The sequence below is a fragment of the Mustela erminea genome, chromosome 5 (genome assembly GCF_009829155.1).
Source record: "Mustela erminea isolate mMusErm1 chromosome 5, mMusErm1.Pri, whole genome shotgun sequence".
NCBI classification, from domain to species: Eukaryota; Metazoa; Chordata; class Mammalia; order Carnivora; family Mustelidae; genus Mustela; species Mustela erminea.
Window position 1 is genome coordinate 129,933,264 of NC_045618.1, and position 25,870 is coordinate 129,959,133.

At 42.8% G+C, this 25,870-nt stretch overlaps 1 protein-coding gene across 2 annotated transcripts in view; it reads left to right on the forward strand.

The window, feature by feature from the left end:
- The window catches only part of SPTLC2 (serine palmitoyltransferase long chain base subunit 2), a 113,571-nt gene extending 88,052 nt beyond the window's left edge, over positions 1-25,519 (forward strand). For both annotated transcript variants that reach the window (XM_032344811.1, XM_032344812.1), the window contains exons 10-12: positions 11,311-11,446; positions 14,868-14,997; positions 20,179-25,519. In XM_032344811.1, the coding sequence (XP_032200702.1) occupies positions 11,311-11,446; positions 14,868-14,997; positions 20,179-20,298 (386 nt within the window). In that variant the 3' untranslated portion in view covers positions 20,299-25,519. The remainder of the gene's footprint in view (positions 1-11,310; positions 11,447-14,867; positions 14,998-20,178) is intronic.
- Positions 25,520-25,870: the final 351 nt, after the last annotated feature.

A 25,870-nucleotide genomic window follows, 5' to 3' on the forward strand; every position in this document is an offset into this window, starting at 1 on the left:
CACTTCCCCTGCTGCTTGTGTTCCCTCTTTTGCTGTGTCTGTCTCTGTCAAATAATTTTTTTTTTTTAATCTTAAAAAAAAAACCAAAAAACCTCTAAATGGATCAAGGGCCTAAATGTAAGAGCTAAATTTACAAAATTCTTAGAAGAAAACATAGATGCAAAACGTCATGACTGTGGGATTAGTCAGGGATTTCTTTCTTTCTTTTTCTTTTTCATTTTTTTTTTTTTAAAGACTTACTTATTTTTGAGAAGGAGAGTATGTGCATCCAGGGGAGGGCAGAGGGAGACGGGGAGAGAGTCTTAGGCAGACTCCTCACTGAGTGCAGAGCCGCACTTGGGTCTCAGTCTCATGACCCTGAGATCAGTTGGATGCTCGACCAGCTGCACCATCACGGCACCCAGGCAGTGATTTCTTAGTTACAACACCCAAAAGAACAAGCAAGCAAGAAAAATAAATTTTCCATCAAAGCTTTTGTTCTTTGAAAGACACCTCATCCATAAAGTGAAAATACAGCCCTCAGAATGGGAGGAATTCTGTAAATCATGTCTGATAAGAAAAAACCTTTACAACTCAAACTAAACAACACAATTAAAATGACCCAAGTTGGGGCGCCTGGGTGGCTCAGTGGTTTAAGCCGCTGCCTTCGGCTCAGGTCATGATCTCAGGGTCCTGGGATCGGGTCCCGCATCGGGCTCTCTGCTCGACAGAGAGCCTGCTTCCCTCTCTCTCTCTCTGCCTGCCTCTCCATCTACTTGTGATTTCTCTCTGTCAAATAAATAAATAAAATCTTTAAAAAAAAAAATAAAAAATAAAAAATAAAATGACCCAAGTAAAAAATGGGCAAAGAATTCAAATAGGTATTTCTCCAAAGAAGATACACAAATGGTCAATAAGTGCAAAAAAAGAGAAGGTATTCAAACCTGTTAGACATTAGAGATATTGAAAATCCAATGAAAACCACAGGAAACCACTTTACACATACTAGCGTGGCTAAAATAAAAACAGTAACATCGTTAGTGAGGATCCAAGAAATCAGAAAGCTCCCATGTTACTGGTGGAAATGTTAAGTTGCCCAACCACTTTGGAAAACTAATATTTTTATTTCCAGCTCCTCCCAAAGCAGACACCATAGAATTAGCATATTACCCAGAATTCTCTTCGTAGGTATATTCCCAACCAAACTGAAAGACCATGTCCACATGATAGCTTGTATGTGAATGTTTATAAGCAGCATTTTTCATGATAGCCAAAAAGTGAAAACAGCCCAGTGTGCATCAGCTGATGAGTGGATGAACAAATTGCGGTGTGTCCATGCCCAGACAGTGAAAAAAGAACGGAGTATGGATGCACGCTACAACACGGATGAACCTGGAGACCATCATGTTAAGTGGAAGGAAGAAGACACAATAGGCTACCTATTATATTTTTCCATTTCTATGAGAGGTCCAGGGCAGGCAAATTCATAGAGACAAAAAGTAAGGTTAATGAGAGAGGAAATGTGGACAGACTGCTAACGTGGATGGAGTTTCAGGGCGGGGGGTGGATTATATACCAGTGATGGTGGCACAACTTTGTGACTATACTCAACACCTCTGAATTGTACATTGTAAAGGTGTGCATTTTACAGACTGCGAATTACATTTCAGTAGAAGGAGGAGAAAAACTAAAGAGAGTGATGAGGGAGTACAATGATATAAGCTGTAATAATTTGGAACAGTCAATTAATGGAATAGAATTACAATTCCAGAAAGGTAAGGAAAGGGCCTGCTGAAGAGAGGCCCTACTTAACCAGACAGTATATTACCTTTTAATACACTGTTAATCGGTTAGTTCGTACTGGGTTTTCCCATGTGTGATTTTATACTTTAAATATACCAGATTTCCCCACATGTATATCTTTCTCTAGATAGTTGGTGATTGACTCTAAGGGAGGTAAAAACGTGCCCAAGATCTATATACAGCTAATGCATCTCCCACTTAAGTTTTAAGGCTAAAGAGAAAGAAACCTATGCTCCCTCCCTGTGAAGAAATAACTTTAGAGCCAATAGTAGTTCTCAACTAACCAAGAACTTTGCTGCTTTCCTAAGACACTTGGGAAACATCTAGGGGCTTGTTTGGTTGTCGCAGTCTGGCCTGTGAGGAAGTGGTATTGGCATTGATCACCAAGGGGTCGGTGATTCTAAATGCTTTTCAGGACACTGGACAGCCTTGACCAAGAATTGTTAAGTCACTAGCAGTCTTATTAAGAAATACTGACAATGGTTGACTGAAATTTTCCAAGATCCCCCTCTTTGAAAGGTGGAACAGTATTAGAAATCCTGCAGTGGAGATTTGGAAGTGTTACCAGTCAGGAGAACCAGTTCCAAACTCAGATCCAGCTCCTCACCACATGAAGATCGATGCTGGAGAGACAGGTGATGATGGGAAAGGAAAGGCTGCTTTATTCAGGAAGCTGGCAAGCTGGGAAGATGGTAGACTAACGTCTCAAAGACCATCTTCTCCATCCAGGGCAAGGCCGAGTGTTTTGAAAGGGAAGGCACGGGAAAGGGGAGGGGGGCTGCATGCAGGAGAAGCCGGGTCCAGCCAGTTCCTCTTGAGTGGACATGAGCCTGATGCCTGCTGGCATCCTGGCAGCTGTTTCCAAATGGAGTCAGGCCTTATCTTCTGGGAAGGTTGAGTCCTTCATGCCTCAAAGCCAGTGGTCTACAAAGCTCAAAGAAAATAAGTCAGGTCTGCTACAGGTCAAGGGACTTAGGTCAGAAAGCAAAGAATGCATAAGCTTGAAGCAATTCAGCCCTTAGGACCAGCTGAAGTGCTGTTGTGAAGGAGGATACAGGATGAACGGAAGTCTCCGGGCACCACCTCTTTCCCTAGGAGCGATGGAAGGGGCCCAAGAATCCAGGAGCCAAGTGGCCTCAGGGGCAGGCACTCTCAGTGACATCAACAGTTACTCAGTTCTCCTTTTTTGTTCCTGTTAACTAGGATTCCCGTATAAGACCTACTTAATATAGAAGCTAGAGTGAATCAGTGAGCAGTGGTTAAGGACACAGTCTTAGAAACTAGAGGAACCAGTGGGGGTGCCAGGGTGGCTCTGTCAGTTAAGCCTCGGACTCTTGGTTTCAGCTCAGGTCATGATCTTGGTCAAAAGATGGAGCCCTGTGTCTGGCTCGGCGCTCAGCAGAGACTGCCTAAGTTTTTCTCTCCCTCTCCCTCTGCTCTTCCCCACCTCTCTAAAATAAATAAATAAATCTTTAAAGAAAGAAAAGAAAAAAAAAAAACTAGAAGAACCAGGGAGTTCAAATCTTGGTTCATCCAACGGATGTTGGTTTGTTGGTTTGTTTCCGCAGCCATGGAATAACTCTCGAACCTGCTGGTTTCTAAAAGGGGAAGGAGGGCAACCCTCCTAAGCCTCTTCTTCCTCTCAGAAGTTACTGATATAGGAAAGATGCTATGGCTTAAGTATTGAGCATGAAAGGAATTTTGATTCTCAGCTGAGGTCTACTGGTCTCTTTTGAAAGTGTCATTGTGATTTTGCATCTGAGATCTTCTACCATGCAAATAATTGACTGTTCTCAAAACTGCTGTTATAACAATAGTTAAGGCAGATATGATTCCCTCTTCACCTCAGCTCAAAATACTTCCAGGCTGGCAAGAGATTGAGCTGTTGTCCTAACATGGGATTCAGATGTAGCACCATTAGTATAAGAGAATGCCAGTTTAGATTAATAAGAATCAGTATATTCTTGCATTCACTCATGGTAGACTATAAGGTAGTATCTTATCAGGGGGTAAGGCTGGATGGTAGTCAACATGGAAATATTTAGAGATACAGCAACTGAAACAAAAAGAAAAGGGAAGAAGCATTTATTGAGCCTGGCACTCTGTTGGCTATACTAGGTACTTTCTGTGCCTTAAAGGGAACAGTATGAAGAGCTTTCATAATCACCATGGGAATAGCCTTTGAAAATGTAGTTTGCATGTGATCTCATTACCTGATATTATATAAACATTTGTTTAAGAGATCTTTAAGATATAACCTCATTGTAGATTTCAATGGCAACATATGCTTAACACAGCAACATAATCCAACCACAGCAAACTATTGGAAAAAGTAACTTTCCAAGTAGCAAAACTGAGACATTTGGACAGAACATTAAACTAAAAGGTTGGTAGTTATATTCAGTTCTTAGATATAAGGTATTAAAGAGATAGTATATGGGGGAAAAAAGTATATGAAATACACACAATAATGTGTTTAATAGTATAAATTAGAACAAGGTGATGGGTAATATTTTTCCATATTTTATCCTGCCTTATGACCCTTACCTCACAGTTAATACTAAAAACTAATTGAAACCATTCTTGGGGCTACCTGGTCTGTTTGGCGGACCCTCGATTAAGAAAACCCTTATCTGCTTTGAGATTATGACCTTTAAGAAGGGGGGAGTTCTTCGGGAGAAGAAGTCTTTTCAAGAAGGAAAGAAGTTCTTCAATTTCAAATTCTTCCAGCCCATTATAATTGATTGGAAAGTATAAGTCTGAAGAGTAGCAGTAATTTTATTTTATTTTTCCCAGGAAAACAGATTATGTCAGCATATCCAGGAAATCTAAGAAGATTAGGAGCTATATAATGGAGTATGATATGAGTTAGGGGACCAACTCTGGTTGAACATCATTTCTATTTGTGTCTTTTATTTTGAAAGATTTCAGTTAACACTGGAAATGTTATTTTTGAAATTGCAGACTCAAACACATTTTTTTGATTATGTTATAAATTATATAAAAGCTCATCAGCTAAATTGACAATTATATTGCTATTTAAGCAGGTGATGAGTACATGCTATATTCTTTGAAGCATACATTCTGAGTAGTTAGCCCTAATGCCATTTAAGACAAAAATGTCTGCTGCGTTTTATATACCCTTACTTTGTACATAGGTCTTATCCCGTTTTGTTTTTTTTTTAACCAGTCCTGAGACTTTAGAAAATTTGTAGCTCATAGAATACTATCTGTTCTGATTGACACCTGTTTGGGAGGGCATATGAAATTTTATTTGAGTAATGATCGAGTAGTTCCTTCAAACATTAACGTTTACATGGCTGAATGAGAATCCTGGGGAATCTGGATTAAGACATAAAAAAGTGTACCTTTTGGAGAACATCTGGAATGCAGTTGGTTCAACTTCACAATCTGCTTGGCAGTGGTTAATATAGATAGCTCCAAATCTAATCCTTTTTCGTAAAAGTGATGTAAAATTATCAATATAGTTTATCAGTAGGTAGGTAATCATGATGCTCCTCCTTTTTAGGTTTTCTGTTTCTTTAAAAGAATTAAATCTAATGATGCCATCACAGTCTATTGATCCTTTATTACTTCCTAAACATAAAATTTATTGCAAAGAAGTTGAGGATTCAAAAGGGCCTATTAAAGTTATCTTTTACATTTTCTGAGAAATTAAATTATGTACTCCTGTTTCCTTTTCTTTCTCTCTTTTGTACGACAGCACAGATTTTGACTGAAGAACTCTACACACATACACACAGCGGCAGAGTGAGGCTTAGTTGTAAAGTTCAAGAGAATCAGGGTAGAGGTTTTCCTCAGAATTGCTTTGTTGCTTTTTATCATCCTTAAAAGTAAAGATTTATTGGGGCACCTGGGTGGCTCAGTGGGTTAAGCCTCTGCCTTCGGCTCGGGTCATGATCTCAGGGTCCTGGGATCAAGCCCCGTGTCAGCCTCTCTGCTTGGTGGGGAGCCTGCTTCCCCCTCTCTCTGCCTGCCTCTCTGCCTACTTGTGACCTCTCTGTCAAATAAATAAATTAAAAATTTTATTAAAAAAAAAGTTAAGACTTATGTTTGAAAAGTAGAGAAGAATGCTGACCTCTTCTTTCACCATCTGTGTTCTCAAAAAGGATAAAGACATTTTAAGAGTTAGATTTTTTTTTTTTTCAATAAGGCTAAATCTTTTTACACTTCACATGTTTTAAATCCCTATTGAAGGGGCATCTGTCTGGCTTACGTGGTAAAACATGCGACTCTTGATCTTGGGGTCATCAGTTTGAGCCCCATGTTGGTGTAGAGATTACTTTAGAAATAATAAAGAAAGAAAGAAGAAATTGCGATTAGACCATTCTTCCAGCCCATTATAACTTGCTGCAACTCTGCGGTAAGAAAACTCCTTAGAAATGAGCTAGCAGAGTGGACTTACATAGCGATTACACTTCTTGGCATTAGTATTAACTAGTATTTTATTTTACTTTTTTAAGGAATTTATTTATTTCAGACAGAGATCGCACACACAAGGGAGAATGTGGGGTAAGTAGAGGGAGAAGCAGACTCCCTGCTGAGCAGGGAGCCAGCATGGGGCTGGATTCTAGGACCTTGGGTTCAGAATCTGAGCTGAAGACAGAAGCTTAGCCAACTGAGCCACCCACGTGCCTCTTAACTAGTATTTTAGATGATATTTAATTAAAAATGGGTAATTGTGTTGTCTTTGTAATTCAGCATCACCTTAAAAATAACTGTGTAACTACTTCCCAGTATGTATAAGTGCCAGAGCTTACTGAATTGTGTACAATTATTTGTCTGTTTTTCCTGTTATCGTCTTTGAAATTTTTAGGTTGAACCACAAGAAATTGTCATTTTTAGGTCACAAATAGTCAAATACTGGCAGTTTCATGGTTCAGGCTATGACTTTGTAGGTTAAATAGACCACTTAATGCGTGTGATTCACTGTGACTGCCATTTCGGATTGAGCTGACTTCTTTCTTTGACGCTTCCAGTCCTCATTCCTGTCTGTACTCACCAGCAGTGATTGCCGTTTGCTGGTTAGGCCGAGTTTATTGGAAGAACTGCTTTTCACTTGTCTCATACTTACCCTTTGTCTCCTTAGGCTCATTCATCCCAACCCCATTCATTTGCCAGTCAGTACTGTTTTAAAAATAAGACTCAGATACTCCTACCCAATAAAGGGCTAAACACTTTAAAGTTTGAAAAATACCTGATTGCTTGGTGTGGTGTAGAAGAAAAAGCACTGACAGAATCAGAATATCTTGATCTGCCTCCAGAAAGAGAGGCCTTAGAGAAATAATTTAACATCCTTGGGCCTGTTTCTTTATGTGTAAAGTATAAACAGTACATTCTTTTACTCTACCCATCTAAAAGCAGTTAGGATCAAATGAAATTGAGGTGTTAATTCTTTTTTTATTATTTTCATTTTATTTTTAAATTTTATTTCAATTCCAGTGTGACTAGGATGTTTAAATATATGTTTCGGAGAGAATTCTTTTTATTTATTTTATTTTTTTATTTTTTTAAAGATTTTATGTATTTATTTGACAGAGAGAGATCACAAGCAGGCAGAGAGGCAGGCAGAGAGAGAGGAGGAAGCAGGCTCCCTACTGAGCAGAGAGCCCGATGCGGGGCTCGATCCCAGGACCCTGGGATCATGACCTGAGCCGAAGGCAGCGGCTTAACCCACTGAGCCACCCAGGCGCCCCAGGAGAGAATTCTTTTTTAATCTAACTTTATAGCTGCCAAGATGAAGGTCTTTAGTCTCTGATGTCCATTAACATGTGAGTGGATAAACAAACAAAAAAATGGTGGTGTATCTTTACAAAGGAAAACTGTTCAACAATAATGGGGATGTATAAGTTGGAGATTTTAAATGCCTGTTCCCAGTATGTACAGGTTGTGGTATGTGAGTGTCGTTTTAGGTGTGTTTTCTTCTGAGACTCTTGTCGGGGAGCAGGTGGTGATGAATAGTGAGACAGATGTTCAGTTGCTTTCATTAAAGAAAACTTGCTTAGGACACCTGGGTGACTCAGTGGGTTAAAGCCTCTGCCTTCAGCTTGGGTCATGATCCCAGGGTCCTGGGCTCGAGTCCCATGTCGGGCTCTCTGCTCAGCAGGGAGCCTGCTTCTCCATCTCTCTCTGCCTGCTTGTGATCTCTGTCTGTCAAATAAATAGATAAAATCTTTAAAAGAAAGAAAGAAAACTTGCTTAGAATGATACAGTAATTGGAAAAGTTAAGGTCTGGGGCACCAGGGTGGCTCAGTCAGTTAAGCTTCTACCTTTGGCTCCGGTCATGATCCTGGAGTCCTGGGATCAAGCCCCTCGTTGTGCTCCCTACTCATTGGGGAGCCTGCTTCTCCCTCTCCCTCTGCTGCTCCCTCTGTTTGTGCCTGCTTTCTCTCTCAAATAAATAAATAAAATCTTTTTTAAAAGGGGAGGGAGGAGAAGTTATGGTCTACATCCTTAAGATTTCTTTTTTTCCTTGATATTTTTCTTATATTCTTGGAATGAGAAAAAAAAATCTTTAAATAGTTGGTTTGTGATGAGAAAAAAGTAGCAAGTTGCAAAATAATAAAGTGGGTGCAGAAAAAATAATATATACTAATATGCAGGTGTATCACTAAATTTTTTTAAAAACCATCTTTAGGCCGCCTGGGTGGCTCAGTGGGTTGGGCCGCTGCCTTCGGCTCAGGTCATGATCTCAGGGTCCTGGGATCCAGTCCCGCAACGGGCTCTCTGCTCAGCAGGGAGCCTGCTTCCTCCTCTCTCTCTCTGCCTACTTGTAATCTCTCTCTGTCAAATAAATAAACAAAATCTTTTAAAAAAATAAAATAAAAATAAAAACCATCTTTAATGAGATATCATTTATATACAGTACAGTTCACCAATTTTAAGTGTATAATTCCATGAGTTTTGACAATTGTATATAGTCAGGTAACCATACCACAATCAAGCGATAGAATATTTTTGTCATACCTGCCCCCCAAAGTTCCCTGCTACCCCTGTCTTGGCAGTCCTCTCTCCATTCCCTGGCAATCATTACTGTGTTTTCTGGATCTATAATTATGTCTTTTTTAGGATTTCCTATAAATGAATGCACAGTGTGTAATCTGTGTCGCTTATTTCGTGTAACAATGCTTTTAGATTCATCAGCATTGTTGCATGTATCACTTGTGTGTTCCTTTTTATATATTTCCTTTCTCCGTTTATCACGCTTCCTCCACCATTCTGAATGTATGGAGGGCATTTACGATAGCATTTTGTATATCCTTGTCTGCCGATCCTCTGTTATTTCTGGTCCTTTTCTGTTGATGGACTTATCTCCTGGTTGATGGGTCATATTTTCCTGTTTCTTTGAATGCGTGGAATTTTTTATTGTCTGCCAGATGTAAATTTCACATTATTGGCGCTGCACCTTGTTGCATTCCTTTAGGTAGTATTGGACTCTGTTCTTCGAATCAGTTGGATCTTTTCCAGACTTGCTTTTAAGGTGTCAGGAGAGATCCACAGCAACTTTTAGTCTAGAGCTAATTTCGTTCCACGACTAGTATGATCTGAGGTGTTCCCATTTGGGGAGGTGAAAATACAAACTGTCGCCAGCTCCATATAAGCCTGGAAACTGTTGATTCTGGTGCTTCTTTCCCCAGCCCCTGGTGGTTTCTTCTCCTGCGGACCAGATGGCACTCTGCGAAAGGCTCGGGGGACCCTGCTGCAGGCCCCACACCTCTCTGTGCTCCTCTTTCCTCTCTTGTATCCTGCCTGAGAAATCCTAGCCACCTTAGCATCCCCAACGCCTATCTCGGGTGTCCTCACCGGACCAGACTAGATTCCTCTCCCTGGGCAGCAGCCTGGACCTGCCTCCAGCCAGTCAGGGAGCAATCCAGAGGCTCATGTTTTGTTTTCCTTTTCTCCAACAGCACAGTCCCGTGCTGCCCATGGCCCAGTGTTTGAAAAACATTTTGTATACATTTTGTTTTGTGTGCTTTGTCCAGTTTTCTGTTGTTGATAGCAGAAAGGTAAAATCTGGTTCTGGGTACTCGATCCTGGCCAGAAGTAGAAGTCTCTTTTTTCCTAAACATAGAGTGAGCATGTGTAGGTATTTCTGGGGGGAAACTTGGGCACAGGGCTCATCAGTTCTCAGCGTAAGGAAATGTAACGCACTTTAATGCCTGCTTTACTGTTGTGAGACTGGGCTCGCAACTGAAGTGGCATTCCTCAGCGCTCAGAGTGAGCCAGTTGAAGTCAACTTGAATTTATTTGCACAAAGTATCAACTTTGGGTTATTCGTAGCAGACTTATCTAGGGTAGCTTTTCGTCAGTGAATGGATGGATAATTTGGTATTCTAAGGATGTTTGGTAGCCACCTGTATTTCTGACCAACTGGTTAACTTATCTTTTGAATTTTATGACATTTGTATTTTGTAAAATGTGAATTTGTTGGCTCTCTAATATACGTGAGAAAATAACTGCGACCTTTCCTTGTTTGTGAGTGTTTGTGGTCGAGAAGACCCTAAAACAGTTCTTGGCCCTTTGCAAGCTGATGTTTCAAATTTAGGCTTTCTCTTCAGAACAGAACGATTCTTTGGATGTCTTTTCATAGATTGATCTACCATAATGTCAAAACCCAGTCCAAATATTTAGTTAGTTAGGAGTTTAAGAAATGTTTGTTTGAACCATTTGTATTTTAGGGAAGGTGAATAAACTAAGATTAAAAATATGATTTTATGTTATTATGGATACACTACTGTTGTCTGATGGAAGTTTTAGGAAGATGGTGACATAAAATCAAACTTTTTTAAAATACCACCCACATTGAAGTGTTTTTTTTTAAGCTTTTATTTATTTGACACAGAGAAGGAGAGAGAACAAGCACAAGCAGGGGGAGTGGCAGGCAGCGGCAGAGAGAAAAGCAAGCTTCCCACTGAGCAAGGAGCCCAATTTCGGGGCTCGATCCCAGGACCCTGGGATCATGACCTGAGCTGAAAGCAGCCGCTTAACTGACTGAGCCACCCACACGCCCCTAAAATCAAACTCTTTGGAGGAAAATTTAGGGCTCTTATGGCTGTATATCTGGTCGTATGTGTAAAATTATTTGCAGCGCGGTTCATTGGAAGGAATCTTGAAGATGAGAGACCTAGATTCTAGTCTCACCTGATCACCGTGTGACTGCAGACCAGTCACCACCTTTGTGAGAGTCCTCGAATCTATGAAATGAAGAGCACGACTCTGAAGGGACGGTAGAGTGACAATGTGTAAGGATGCTAACGTGCCAAGACAGTGCTAATCGTTGAACTTCATTTTGTATGTTATTAAAAAATCTGCCGGGAACACCTACTGTGGCAAACCACAAAGCAAGATTTGTTTATATTCCATACAGTTTGTTATGTGAAAATATTTTGTGTTAGAAATGAAGAACCGAATACATGACTGACTGATAAAATGGAGATAGATTGCTGTTTTTTTTCCACTCCTTTTTTCTTAGTATTACTTTGTGTTTTCTTCTTCATGATTTTCCAGGCAAAGAGTGTATCCAGCAGTTAGCTGAAAACACGAGGTATTTCAGGAGACGGCTGAAAGAGATGGGCTTCATCATCTATGGGAATGAAGACTCTCCAGTTGTGCCTTTGATGCTCTATATGCCGGCCAAAATTGGGTATGTTCTGTTGCAGGCTATAGACTGGCCTCATTAGACTTAGGGCTCCTGTGATATTAGACTCAGGCTTGTGTATTTTGTTGGGAAATATCATCTGGACCTCACTATGTTAACTGTCAAGATTTGCTAGAAATTCCAAATTAGTGGATTCCGGGTTAGTAGATTCTAATTTGTAAGATGTGTTAACTTGTTAGTCTTTCATTAAACATATTGAGTTTAATGCTTTCTTCTAGGAGATTGGGATAGATCAGTGGACAGAACACAAATATAAAAATCCCTGCCCTTGGGGAGCTTATATTCTAATGGGGCAGGAGTCAGACAAATGTAGTAAATAAGTTACATAATTTATTAGAAGACATTACATGTTATAGGGAAAAGTAGAGCAGGATATGGGGGATTGAGAGTGTCCCGCGGGCAGGCAGATGACAGATGAAACGGGGGGGGGGGGGGGGGGGCAAGAGAGCGGGGAGGGGAAAATGACATGTAAGCTTGAAGGAGCAGAGTTAGCTGCTGGGAGAGAGAAGGTCTCTGCAGAGGCCGGAACACAGGAACAAGCTTACTCGATTGAGGAATAGCAAGAAGGTGGGTGGAGCCGAACCGCAGTGCCCCAGGGCTGAGTGGGGCTGCGAGGTCAGGGCGTGTGGTTGCGTGGCTATCCAAGGTGCAGCCTACACCAGTTTCTTCCGTGTGTGCAACTCATGTATAACAGAAAGCCTTGCCCTGGAATAGCTTCCAGTGTATTTGAGAGCTCTGGGTGTAACCAAACCAGAAGACATTTGAAAAGTAATAGGAAGTGAGCAAATAAAATTACTTGCAAATCAAATGTATGCAAAACTGCATCAGAAATGTAGAAGAAAGGAGTTATCTGCTTACTGTAGACTCAGTGAAAAAAGAAAACCACGCATCTTTTCAGGTTTGTGAAACTTAATTTGTGATCTTAACTATAAAATTGGATGAGGATCGTTTCTCAGGTTTAGTGGAATTCATTGAAGGAGGAAATATTTTTATTCATCTTTGGATCCCCAGGGCCCACCAGAGTCCCTGGCAGTTAGAGGGCACTCAGTAAATATTCATCGAAGTGGATCTCTAGGAGGGGAGACTGAAGTGGGGAGCCTAGAAGTAGGGGGATTCCAAAGATGATAAGAGGGCAGTTGGGAAAAGGTGGCCACTGAGGGAAAAGGAGTTCAGTTTTCAACAGGAAGGCATATGCGCATTTGGTCTTCAGAGGCAGTGGAGAGTATGAACCAAAGCAGAGGTGTGTGTAGGGTTTTCTCTCCTTTAAATGGAATTATCGTAAGTAAACAAAGAGTTGTCTGATCTGGAGGACTTACTCTAGAACTGTTTCTTTAGAGAGAACTGGGTCTAACTTGCTCTACAGGGGAAGCTACTGTGTGCATTATAATTAAGATTTACAGAGGGTGAGGCAAACGGAAGAAAGAACTAGACCATTTGGGAGGGTCCAGTGTGGTCGGGGTCAGAGGAAGTACTAGAAAGAGAGGGGAATGGCTGGCATTATGTAATTAGTTACATAATGGGGGGGGGGTCTTATTCTCAAACAAATGCTTTAAAATGCTAAGGGAAGGGGTACCTGGCTGGCTCAGTTGGAGGAGCATTGATCTCTCCATCTCAGGGTTAAATTCAAGCCCACATTGAATAGAGATTACTTACATAAACTTAAAAAACAGACAAACAAACAAAAAATAACAGCCTAAGGGAATAGTCAAGAAACAACATAATTAGCAAATAAAATGTACATGAAGTTAGAATTGTGTCGTTTAGACAAGATATGTATATGGAGTAAGGTCCCATGTCACCAGTTTGGTCTGGGGTGGGGAGTGAAACAAGATTTGTGGAGTCTGGGCAGTCAGCTGAAGCCTGGGGATGAGGTTGCCTCACAAAACCAAAGGAAACCCTAAATTCCAAAGACAGCTTAACATTCAAGTCAGTCAAAAAAATACCTGGTCTTTGGGACACCTGGTTGGCTCAGTCGGAGGAGAATATGACTCTTGATCTCAGGGTGGTGAGTTCAAGTCCCGTGTTGGGTATAGAGATCACTGAAATAAATAAACTTAGGGGGAAAAAAAGAAGTACTTGGTCTAGAGCTAATGCTAGTTGGCCATTCTGCCAGCAGAAAGAAATCAGTGTTACAGCAGATCCTCCTCTCCACCCTTAATCTTTTTTTTTTTTAAAAGATGTTATTTATTTATTTGTCGGAGAGCACTACCAGGGGGAGCAGCAGGCAGAGGTAGAAGCAGGCTCCCTGCTCAGCTGGAAGCCTGCTTCTCCCTCTCCCTCTGCCTGCACCTCCCTCTGCTTGTTCACTCTCTCTGTGTCAAATAAATAAATAAAATATTTAAAATTTTTTAAAAAAGAATTACTTAAGCTGCCAAACTTAACATTTCAAGGACAAGATTTTAAACTCATGTTCATTTTGAAGCCTCTGAATCACTCTTACGTGTTAGAACACTTTAAGGCTGTAACAGCAAATTAGTTTAGGCAAGCCCTGTCAAAAATAGGTCTCTGAGAACTATATTCTTCACCTTCGTGAAGGAGACCATTTGGGAGAAGGCCACTTTAGGATTGAATTGAAGAAGTCTGGCAATTTTTTTTTTTTTTAAGATTTATTTATCCATTTGAGAAAGAAGGTGTGTGTGTGTGTATGTGTGTGTGTGTGAGAGAGAGAGAGAGAGAGTCTGAGTGCTGGAGCCAGCAGAGGGAGAGGGGGACAGGCTCCCTGCTGAGCACGAAGCCTGATGCAGTGCTCCAGTGTGGGGCTCAATCCCAGGACCCCGAAGTCATGACCTGAGCCAAAATCAAGACTCAGCTGCCTAACCGACTAAGTTACCCAGGTGCCCCTAAGTCTGGCAATTTTTTTTTTTTAAGATTTTATTTGTTTATTTGATTGAGAGAGATCACAAGTAGGCAGAGAGGGGGTGGTAAGCAGGCTCCCCATTAAGCACAGAGCTCAATGCGGGGCTCGATCCCAGGACCTTGAGATCATGACCTGAGCCGAAGGCAGAGGCTTAACCCTCTGAGCCACCCAGGCACCCTGAGGCAATTTTAACTTAAAAGAAGTTAGAAGAGGGGTACCTGGGTGGCTCAGTGGTTTAAAGCCTCTGCCTTTGGCTTGGATCATGGTCCCGGGGTTCTGGGATCGAGCCCCGCGTCGGGCTCTCTGCTCTGCAGTGAGCCTGCTTCCTCCTCTCTCTGCCTGCCTCTCTGCCTACTTGTGATCTCTGTCTGTCAAATAAATAAATAAAGTCTTTAAAAAAAAAAAAGAAGAAGAAGAAGTTAGAAGAGATTCCTAATAGAAGTTTCCAGGGTCTGTATCATCTAAGAGTTAAATCATTCAGGACCACAAGACCTTTGTGTTGTGGTTTATTACTCTTCCTGGTTTCTTTACCCTGTTTTCCCCTCGCAGCGCCTTTGGACGGGAGATGCTGAAGCGGAATATCGGCGTAGTTGTGGTGGGATTTCCTGCTACTCCAATTATTGAGTCCAGAGCCAGGTTTTGCCTGTCCGCAGCTCATACCAAAGAAATACTTGACACTGTAAGTAGACACTCTCACCTTGATGTAAATACATCTATGCTACAGAGGCCTGGATATCAGATGAAATTGATCATCTGTTGATCCTGAAGTTCTTTGAGCACTTGAGGTATTAATCGGTAAAATAGAGGAGGGAGTATGCGATGCTGCTTAAAATATTGCTAATTACCACCACCACCCCACACACACAAAAAAAGCAAAACCATTAGCATTGCCCACTAGACCCTGTGTGATCAGGGCTGTGGGGAATTGATGGCTTTGTCTCGTTCCACGCTTTCCTTTATTATGGCCTCTACAACCGTCTCACTCTCTTTGTACTCGAGCTGTTTCTACTATAAGCCTTCTTACATGTTGTTCTGTCTCTCTAGAATTTTCTCTCTTGAGTCCTCTCTCTCCTTGGCTGGCTGACTCCTACAGATTCTTCCCATCTCCACTTAAAGGAAACTTGCTCGAGCGTGTTCCCCAGTCCTCTTGCTTGCCATTTCCTTGGACTCTTAAGATTCTCCCTTAGTAAATCCTTCCCATCTGGAATTATTTGATGGCAGTCTTCTCCACTGGATAAATCTTGAGGGCAGAGACTACGTCTCTTTTGCTTGTTCTATATCTCCAGGATATACCACAGCCAGGCATGTAGGAAGGGCTCATAATTATTGGATTTAATTATGGTCTCTTAATTCTTATATTGTGATAGTCTCTTAACGTGCTATTATTTCACATTTAAGACTTTAAATAAGTATTGCTTTCTGGGAGTTTATAGAATTCTAGAGTGCGATATCTGCATAAAATTATTTTGACCTAAACAACATGAGGGGTGTGGTATAGGGGAGCTAACACGCTGCCCCATCCCAAAGTAAAATCTACATGTAACTTCTGCCTCCCCCAGAACTTAGGTATAGTCAGCTGGAAGCCTTACTGTTATCACAGATAGGCACTGAACACATATTTTGTAAGTTACATGTATTATATACTGTAGTCATACAATAAAGTAAGATAGAGAAAAGAAAATGTTATTAAGAAGATTGTAAGGAAAAGACATTTATAGTACTGTATTTATTGAAAAAATCCACATATAAGTGGACCCACACACAGTTGAAACCCTTGTTGTTCATGGGTCAGCTGCGGTTGCTAGAAGTACCCACTGATTCATTGGAGAGTTACTAATCTTGAAGAGTAAGAATACATGTTAAGGGTTCGTTGTAGCAGTTTGACATTTTTATTTCTGGGCCTCTGAAGACTGATTTTTCGTCCTTATCTCTGTCAAACAAAACTTCCGTAAGTACGAGTATGTTCTTCATCACATCCTGACCCTGGAAAATTGGATTCCGTTTATTATTGCTGCTGTATCTTCCTTTTCTTTTATTTGGATTGTGCCTTTCAGTATTTCTTCCATTCTCTTCTATTTAGATGTTCAAAAGTTTGTCTTTCCTTCAAAAAAAAAAAAAAAAAGAAAAGAAAGGTTTATATGGGACCGTTATGGGGCCCCAGGTAGCCAAAACAGTATGGAGAGAGAGACTCTAAGTTGGAGGGCTCAGACCTCCCGGGTATGAAACTTACTGCCAGGCGGCTGTAGTCAAGGCAGTGGGGCACTAGCGTGAAGACAGACGTGAGGCCAGTGCTGGAAGAGGACTGAGAGGCCATGAATACACTTGGACATCTGTGGCCACTTGATTTGCCACAGGAGAGCCTGGACTCATTAGTAGGGAAAGAATAGTGTCTTCAGTGAACGGTACCAGACAGCTGGATAACCACATACAAAAGCATGAAGTGGGAGCCCTACAACATGGGTGAACCTTGAACACATCATGCTAAGTAAAAGAAGCCCGGCACAAAAGACCACATTATGAAATGTCCAGAATAGGCAAATCTATAGGGTCAGAAAATAGACTGGTGGTTGTCAGGGCTTGGGGAAGACAGGGAGAAGGATGTGAGTACGGGGTTCCTTTTTTTAAGGTGATAATACTTTAAGATTAGATACGGATGAAAATTGTACACCTCTGTGAATATACTAAGAAGGTGACTTTAATGGCATGTGAATTGTGTCACAATGAATTTATTTTTAAAAATGAGAAAGGCAGGGTTATCGATCAGCTCCAGGGCGCAGCTATCCTAGAATATTCTCTCATTCAGGGACCAGACTCCACTCTATGATTTACACGATTTTTCCCCTAAGAACCCATCTCACCCTGGGATCCGGTGGTCAAGTGTAGATGTTTTGCTAACAGATGGCGATACTTGGAACGGTCCCTTATTCCTGCTCAAACCGGGTGACCCACATAATGGCATAAAAGTTACAGTTTTATGTAAATAAAACCTATTTATCTGAAATATTTGTTATGGGATCAGAGGAAATCATGGACTCTAGATCCCTTTAGGCTACTGTGAGTTTTTCTATTCATTTTCTTTTTTACATCAATGAAAAAAATATTCTAAAGTCAGAGTTCATAAATGTCTTTCACTTTGTGATCTTAGTAAGTCCTGTGTTGTTTTAAATTAATAAATCCTATATCTGAGGTCAGGGGATAAATGGTTAATGGGTTCCTCCCAGCTGAAATTCAATCCTAAATTGTTTCCATATGGAGCTTTCAGTTAAACCTTTTCTCAAAGATACCACTGTTCTTTTTTTTTTTTTTTTTTTTTTAAGATTTTATTTATTTATTTGACAGAGATCACAAGTAGGCTGAGAGGCAGGCAGAGAGAGAGGAGGAAGCAGGCTCCCTGCTGAGCAGAGAGCCTGATGTGGGGCTCGACCCCAGGACCTCGGGATCATGACCTGAGCCGAAGGCAGAGGCTTTAACCCACTGAGCCAACCCGGTGCCGCCCCGGCTTTTTTTTTTTTTTTTTTTTTTTTTTTTTAATTTATTAGAGAGAGAGAGAGCGAGCACAAGCAGGGGAAGCAGGAGAGGGAGAAGCAAGCTCCCTGCTGAGCAGGTAGACCAGTGTGAGGCTCGATCCCAGGATCCTTGAATCATGACCTGAGCTAAAGGCAGACACTTAACCAACTGAGCCATCCAGCTGCCCCAAGATACCACTGTACTGAAAGCATACTGAGGGCCAGCTCTTTTTTTTTTTTTTTTAAGATTTTATTTATTTATGATAGAGAAGGAACACAGCACAGGGGAGCTGGAGAGGGAGAGCAGGCTCCCCGCTGAGCAGGGAGCTCGATGCAGAGCTTGATCCCAGGACGCTGGGATCATGACCTGAGCCAAAGGCAGCCACTTAATGACTGAACCACCCAGACACCCCTTAGGTCCAGCTTTTAATTTGCTTTCTATATTTTCCACATTTGGAATGAAGAATGTTTTCTTATGCTAGAATAAATAAGGAATGCTATTTATTGTGGGGGGGTTCTCTCTACAAATGCTGATTTTTTTTTTTTTTTTAAGATTTTATTCATTTGAGAGAGAGAACGAGTGATGGTGGGGAGAGAGAGAGAAGCAGACTCCCTGCCAAGCAGGAAGCCCAATATGAGGCTCGATCCCAGGACCCCAGAGATCAAGACCTGAGCCGAAGGCAGACACTTAACCAACTGAGCAACCCGGGCGCCCCTACCTACAAACATTGATTTTTTTTTCTTTTTTTAAAGATTTTATTGAATTATTTGACAGCGAGAGACAGCAAGAGAGGGAACATAAGCAGGGGGAGTGGGAGAGGGAGGAGCAGGCTTCCCGCTGAGTAGGGAACCCGATGTGGGGCTCAATCCCAGGACCCCAGGATCATGATCTGAGCTGAAGGCAGATGCTTAACTACTGAGCCACCCAGGCACCCCCCCAAACATTGATTTTTAAGTTAAATTTAGGGGCACCTTTGTGGCTCTGTCAGTTTAGTATCTGTCTCTTGATTTCAGCTCAAGTCACGATATCGAGCCCCATATTGGGCTCCACGCTCAGCAGAGAGTCTGCTTGAGGATTCTTTCTCCCTCTGTCCATCCCCCGACTCATTCCTTTTCTCTCTCTCTCTCAAATAAATCTTTTTCAAAAAGATCAAAGTTAAATTTAAGAACACAGAAATACGTCTTTTACTAATACTCAACTGACTGACTCCTGTTATAAAGTAGAAGGTATGCATTTTCATATGAAATTATGACCATAAGAGTGGACAGAAGATGTCTGTGATGTGATGGGAAATTGGAGAGAGCCCTGTCCCCAAAGCTAAGGCCCTTCACCCTGGATTTATCACATTATCCCCTGGGTAACGTCCCCAGGCTCAGAGGGAGTGAATGACAGGGCTGGAGAGACGCTGTGGAAACTGCATTGTGTGGCCTGCGTGAGGTGCTTTTATCAAAAAGCCTTAGAAGCTAGGATTATACTATTTTTACAGTCTTCTTCGGATTTCTCCGAGAAGTATCTGGGGCTTCGAGTGTCCATGTCCTTCTGTTGGATTCTTCTTGAGAAATCGTGAATACGTATCCCCTTCTTGTATTGGGATCTTCCGTTCTGACCCTCTGAGCCGCGGTTTGGAAAGGTTACCTCTGTGAGCTGATGGGTGTCACAATCAGGAAGGGACTTCTCATTTCATAACTTTTTGTAGTGCTTGAATTTTTTTTGAAAAACAAACAGCTTTTGTAAGAAAGAAAATTATATTGAGATAAGTAGTTTTTGATGGGAAGATACGACGATCTCGCAAGGGTAGGATTTTCGAGTTCAGAATCCTGCCTGAGTTGAAGTCCTGGCTCCGCCCATTCTTGCTCCCGCACCCCCACCCTGTCCATGACCTACCCAGTCTCCTCATGGCTTCCCCGCTTTCTTACTAAGTCTGATCTGTGGTGCACCATGGGGGCTCTCGCCACCTTATGCCTAGGGTGCATCTCCATGCAGACTTCCCATCGGTTTTTTTGTTGTGAGATAGAAGCTGTGAGGACTGACGTATGAGAGGACAAAGGACCGTGGTAGCCAGCCTGGCAAGTGCAAGGCGCATGTATGTTCCTTTTCTCCTCCGACTTGGAGGAACGCTGCCCTTTACCCTGCGTAACTGCTCTTCACAACCCGTTAGTCATGACCGGCCTGACGTCCTTGCTCAAAAAGCAGCTCTTTCCACAGCTGTCCTGTAGTCCGATCAGTTCATGCACTAGACACACACGGTCCCACGAGAGGATAATATTGCCACGAATGTTTTTAGAAACGTTATTGCACCAGGCGTGCCTGCGTCCTGCTGGCCCTGGCTCACCTCTGCTCCTCTATGTTTTAGGCGCTCAAGGAGATAGATGAAGTTGGGGACCTGTTGCAGCTCAAGTATTCCCGTCATCGGTTGGTGCCTCTACTGGACAGGCCCTTTGATGAGACAACCTATGAAGAAACAGAAGACTGAGCCTTTTTGGTGCTCCCTTGGAGGAACTCTCCCTCACCCAGGACAGTGTATGGCCTTTCTGAGCCAGTTCCAGGAACCATACTTCTGTGGCCATCTCACGCAAAAGACATTTCTAAATGGCATTTTGTAAATAGTAAAAAACTGCTTCACATTCTTCCTTTGCTACATTTCACCTTTAAAAAATAGAGGTGACCCACTCTACTTTTTTGTCCATTAAAAATGTTTTATTTTATAACTCTCCTTCTTATGAAATCACGCTGACCCTAGCTTGGCCCTGGCTAACCACACCGACCGTTAGCCTCTCCTTGCCACCTGCAGACTCGGCCCACCCACAGCTCCCGCTGGCCCCACCATCGCAGCCTCCAGACTCACCCAGCCCTCCTCCCCGGGGAGCAAGTGCCTTCCACTTACTTCCAGTCCAGGTCTCAGAGGCTGCCAACCTTGAAATCCTTAGGAAACCAGTCAAGTATTCAACCAAAGTGTTCTCCCTTTTGTCCGAAGTTGAGCTGTTTAAGGAAAACCGTGAACACTAGCATTGCTAAAAACCGCCCCTTGTGAACTCCCCCTGGCCAGGAGCCTCCCAAGGTGTCGTCTTGTTCTGGTCACCGGGTGATTTCTTCTTTCACCATCAGATATTGATAATGGTCACTGTCTGAGACGTGTGTCCGGTTTCTGGGTTCTTCTAAGCTCTAAACTAACCTGCTATCTAAAATGCTGGAATTGTTCAGAAAGCACCCACATCCAGGGTCCACCCTGGCCTGACAGACCCTTGTGGTGAGGCCGCCTCCCCCCTCCCTGTGTCTTCTGTGCACACAGCTGCTCAGCCAGCAGGGGGCGAGGGCCGAAGGGACAGAGCTGGGGGACAGAGCTGGCAAACGTCTGTGCTTGCTTCCTACTCTGCTTTCGACTCTTCAGAACTGTGCCTCTGCCTGGGTCTGGGTCCAGATCAGGATTTAAACTTATAAAGGAAAATGTTGGTAAATCCCCTGCTCAGAAATCATTTGTCATGTTCCTGTTTAAGGATTAAAGTTATTAACTTGCCCGTTTTAGAAGCTGACCTATTTAAACGTTACTTTTCTGAGTGCTAGTTCTCCTTTACTCTTGATGTCCTAAGACAATTCTAATCTGGCATCTGGGGTTTAGGGTCTCTCTTTTTTTTTTTCTCCCCCCACCCCCACCCCGAGAAATTCTGAACATTATCTCTTTGCTAAACTGGGATCCTCTATTTTGACTCTTTCCATACTAGGTGAGGGGACTAGTTTCAGAGAGCTTTATAAAACTGCTTGACCAAAGAACAAATCTGAAAACCACCATGTTAAAGCTCTTCCTTTTTTCTGTTGACCAAAGCCTAAGTGAAGAGAACTTTTGACATTATTACGCCCACGACCAGACCAGCTTGTCTTCTAGTCGCCATCGGAGTAGTACGGGGAAGACTTGGAAACAGCATGGAAGAGCCCTGTGTAAAAATAGCTTTGCACGTCTCTCTTTTTGGAATCCCTCCTTGGGTTGGTAGAGATTCTCCTGTGCTCCTTGTCTTCAGCTGCAGCGCTTGTTCCGACACATGAGGTGGAGATGGGGAGCCACGGGACGGTCGGTGAGGGTTTGCTTTTCTGTCTTAAGTTCTCTTCAGTCACTCTCAGCATCTGAGAGCCTTCGGCCTTTAAAATATTCCAAGGTTCTGTTTTACCTTTTTAAAGGCTAGAAAAGGGTGAATCAAAGAACCAAATAGAAATGCAGGGCCTGTATTTAGCATGGACAAACTGAAGTAAAAAAAAAAAGACATTGTGGTAACTAAGTCACTAGCCCTGTAGAATAAGATACATCGCTAACCTCCGCATCTCATTCCTCACCGTAGAACCCTACTAGAACACCAGATAGCTTTTGCAATGCAGTCACTTACCAAATGGTGTAGGGTTTGCAAAAGTCCCAAAGTTCAAGCAATGAACTTCACCTTGCTACTCTTTTTACTTCGGCTTGCATGGAGTCACTGCAATTTCAAATGTCAATATGGGCATTGAAATACATCATAAATATATATGTGTATGTATGTATATATACATATATATGACATATATTTGCTGGTGCAAAGTTATGTCAGAATAAATGTAGTTAAGTTACAAGTTTATTTTGAAGAGACAAAACTGTGATCCACACGGGTTCTCTGCTTTTTGGAGGACAAAATGCTCTACATGCTGGTTGTCTCTCAGAAACTGTGGTATAGGGTCCAGTCATATCATAGGCATCATGCAGGTGTATATAAATACAGTCACTGGGAATGAGTGGACCTAAGTATTGTGTCGTGCGTGGTTGAAGGTCGCCTGGGTCATGAGTTGGATGGGACGCACACAGGTGTCAGCTCAAGTCACCACCAAAGCGGGTAGTTGGAGTCAGTCAGTAGAGATGTGACTAATCCTTACCACTTTTCCTCATCCCTCTTTCTATTTAGCATTGCCTTTATCCATTTCCGGCTTATAAGAGCTTTTTCAGCAGATCACATCAGAAACCAGAAACTTCTAACTAGGAGACATCAGAATCACAAAGAATGGATCAAGAGGCAGTGGCAGACTCTCCTCCCACATTTATTTGAAAAGTTTAACCCTAAAATATGGCATTCAGTCTACAGTAAGTAAATAGTGAAAGAGTGTGTTCGGGGGCTGGGTCCTTGGAGCACTTTTAACTTTTTGCTTTGCTCTGGAAAATTTCTTCCCTTTAAAAATCATCCTAACCCCCAGAACCCCAAAGTCCTGCTTGCTTGTTTGAAGAACTTGGCATCTGTCCTATAGTTACTATCTTAAACTTTGACGACAGGGTGAGGGCTTCCGATGGTGAAAACATGCTTCTTCCTGAAGGAGTCACGGAAGGTGAAGAGAAACGCCCCTGTAAAGGGCTGAGGGTTATAAGCAATGAGTCATGGAACCACTACATCAAAAGCAAAACTACGGCTGAGGGCTATGTGTTTGCTAACGCCCTTTCAGAAGCCCAGGGATGAAATACTGTGCCAGTGACTTGTCACTGCATTTGGCCTTTCTTTGTACCTTCCCATTCTTGAGTTTTAGAATGTCAACTCTGGAGAACACCTAGATGGCGGTGCTGTGTTTGGAGGATCACTGGGTCAGATACCCTGTCCTGGGACACCCAGCCCTACATTTCCAGAGGAGTCTAGGAACTTCTTTCTTCCCTACTTGAGGGAACCTGTATCTAAGTTTGTTAGGACTAGTCCCGTCTAGCTGAGTTTTTTAGTGTTTAATATGCTTTGCTTCATTTCAACTAGTGAAAACCAGGAGGAAGAATGGCTCACGTGGAGAGATGTCCTGGCTTCGTAGGGAAGGGGGGAAAGCGATGCTATCTACCACTACCGGCCTCTTTCTCCCCCCAACCCTGCTCCCCATCCAAACTAGTTGTCATGGATTGGCAAGCAGCACAGGACCGCTAGTCCGGCCATAGGCTGTGGAGAAAAAGAATGTGGATAGTTCTTATTTTGTAAGAATTTGTAGATACAACTGACTGGCTCTGGGTTCTCTCGTATGAAGAACAGCTATGACTAATCCCCAGAGTGTCTTTCCTTTCCTGGTGTTCGAGGTAAGCCAAGATGGGCTTTCATCTCTGCTGGCTGTAAGCCGTGTGGTCAGCAAAGGGGGAAGAGCGTAGGGGCTTTTCCTTCAGAAGGTCTGTCTTCACGAAGATCAGCACTGCTGAGCCTTTCGCCCAGGTGAACTCGGCATCGCCCAAGCGGGTCGTGAAGGGGGAGTTACGAAAATCAAATGATTCTTCGTGGCTGTTGAGCAGTTCCTGGCTTAAATGCAGCCCCAGAACCTAAAGGTCTGCAGCTGCCTGCTTACCACGGAAGCTCAGTGCTCAGCCGGCAGGCATCTCATCCATTAACCAGCTAATGAAAATACCTCCCACGTGGAGAGAAATGTATCTTATTCTCTGCACAGCTTTATCCACGGGAAATGTAGTGTTTAGGCCCCTACCCTTACCATGTGCCCAGATAGCCTAATTAGGAAAAGGTTGCCCTTTTTGTCATTTCCAGTGACTTCTGTTCTCCAAGCACCTTGTGCTTTAGGTGGAGTCTTCTGGGGGCGGCGGGGAGTGGGAAGGCAAAGGAGTTAGCTTTCGGACCTACCGAAGTTGTTGATTCTAGTCTTCTCCAGCCCAGAGGCATTCTTAGTCGGCCCCTGGGGAGTGGCCTGATGGGGCAGCCATGGTCAAGGTCTTGTTTACTAGAGCACCGGATAGACGGCTCTGAACTGTGACTCTGGTATGATGAGTTCTGATAAACTGACCCTGAAGAACGCAGTGGTTCTGCCACTGCGGTTAGGCGTTTTTGATGAAGCAATACCCAAAGCTCCGTCCCTTTGGAGAAGTTGGGAAGCTGAATGCAAGGTGAGGACAGGAGCAGTCCCCTGATGTGCCCGGTGTCCTTCCGTGTTGCCATCTCCGTGGATGAGTGGATCCCTCTCAGCCCCAGGAGCCCTGAGTCGGTTCAGAATCTGCTTCTCCCCACAGTTCTCAGTTTTCTTGTGCGAAGCTCAGCTGGGCACAGGCCTTCTACGGGGGTGTGGGACCTACTCCTGACTGAGGTGGAGTGGTAACTTGTCTTCACCCTTAGCGTTAGGTCCTGTTACCTCAGGGGCGCTAAACCAATGGTTGGAATGATAAAAAGCATCCTCGGTGGTTCTTTACGGGGTCCTGGTGAGACCACTGTCAGTTCAGCCAGCGTGCCCACACGGTCTTGATGATCCCTCTCTGTGTAAAGGTCGCGAATATTAAGAGAAGGGGGAAAGAGAATAAGAATAGAGAATTCGCTTATGGGGAGCTGAGATCTTCTTTTGTTGGCCTTTATTTTTCCATTGACCGATTTGCCTGTAAACTGGACTTTGGAAGAGGTGCTGTGAAATCCCTCTCCTTTGCTGTGATGCTTGTATAATCTGAAAAAGTGAGAGGGGCAAATGTAAATAAAAAATTTTAAATTCTAGTACTGTATTAAAATGTCACTCTTCTCTCTCTCTTACCCCGTCTCCCTTTTTTGCTGGATGATTTTTTTTTTTTTCTTTTTTTACACCTTGTTGGATGACTGTGAAGCTCTAAATGATGGATGGGGTTAGGCGTATCTGTTGGAGAGCACATGTTAAGAACCGAAGGGGAACTACTTGAGATGACTTAAGAATCATCCCATGCAAATATATTGTTTTGCCCAAATAAACTATTCAGAAAGCGATCTCTGCCTCCATTCATTCATCCAAGGAAAACTGAGTGCTGTTTCCATGCCAGGCTCTGCACTGAGCATGACCAATACCAGCCAACAAACAAATAGTAAACAAATAACCATATGGACACACATCATTGTACAAACTGGTAAGTGCTGTGAAGGAAAAGTAAAAGCATGTTAAAAACCTGTAACCAGTATGTGGGTTAGAGGTGACAGAAAAAACTCTTCTAAGGCATGGAGGGTTCAGAAACATGTGGCCGATGCTCCAGGAGCAACAGAGAGACTGGCAAGGAGGGGCAGAGGCCTCCTGCGCCGGGCTGTGAGGGGTGAGCGGTGATCGTACACGCTGAGGGAAACCAG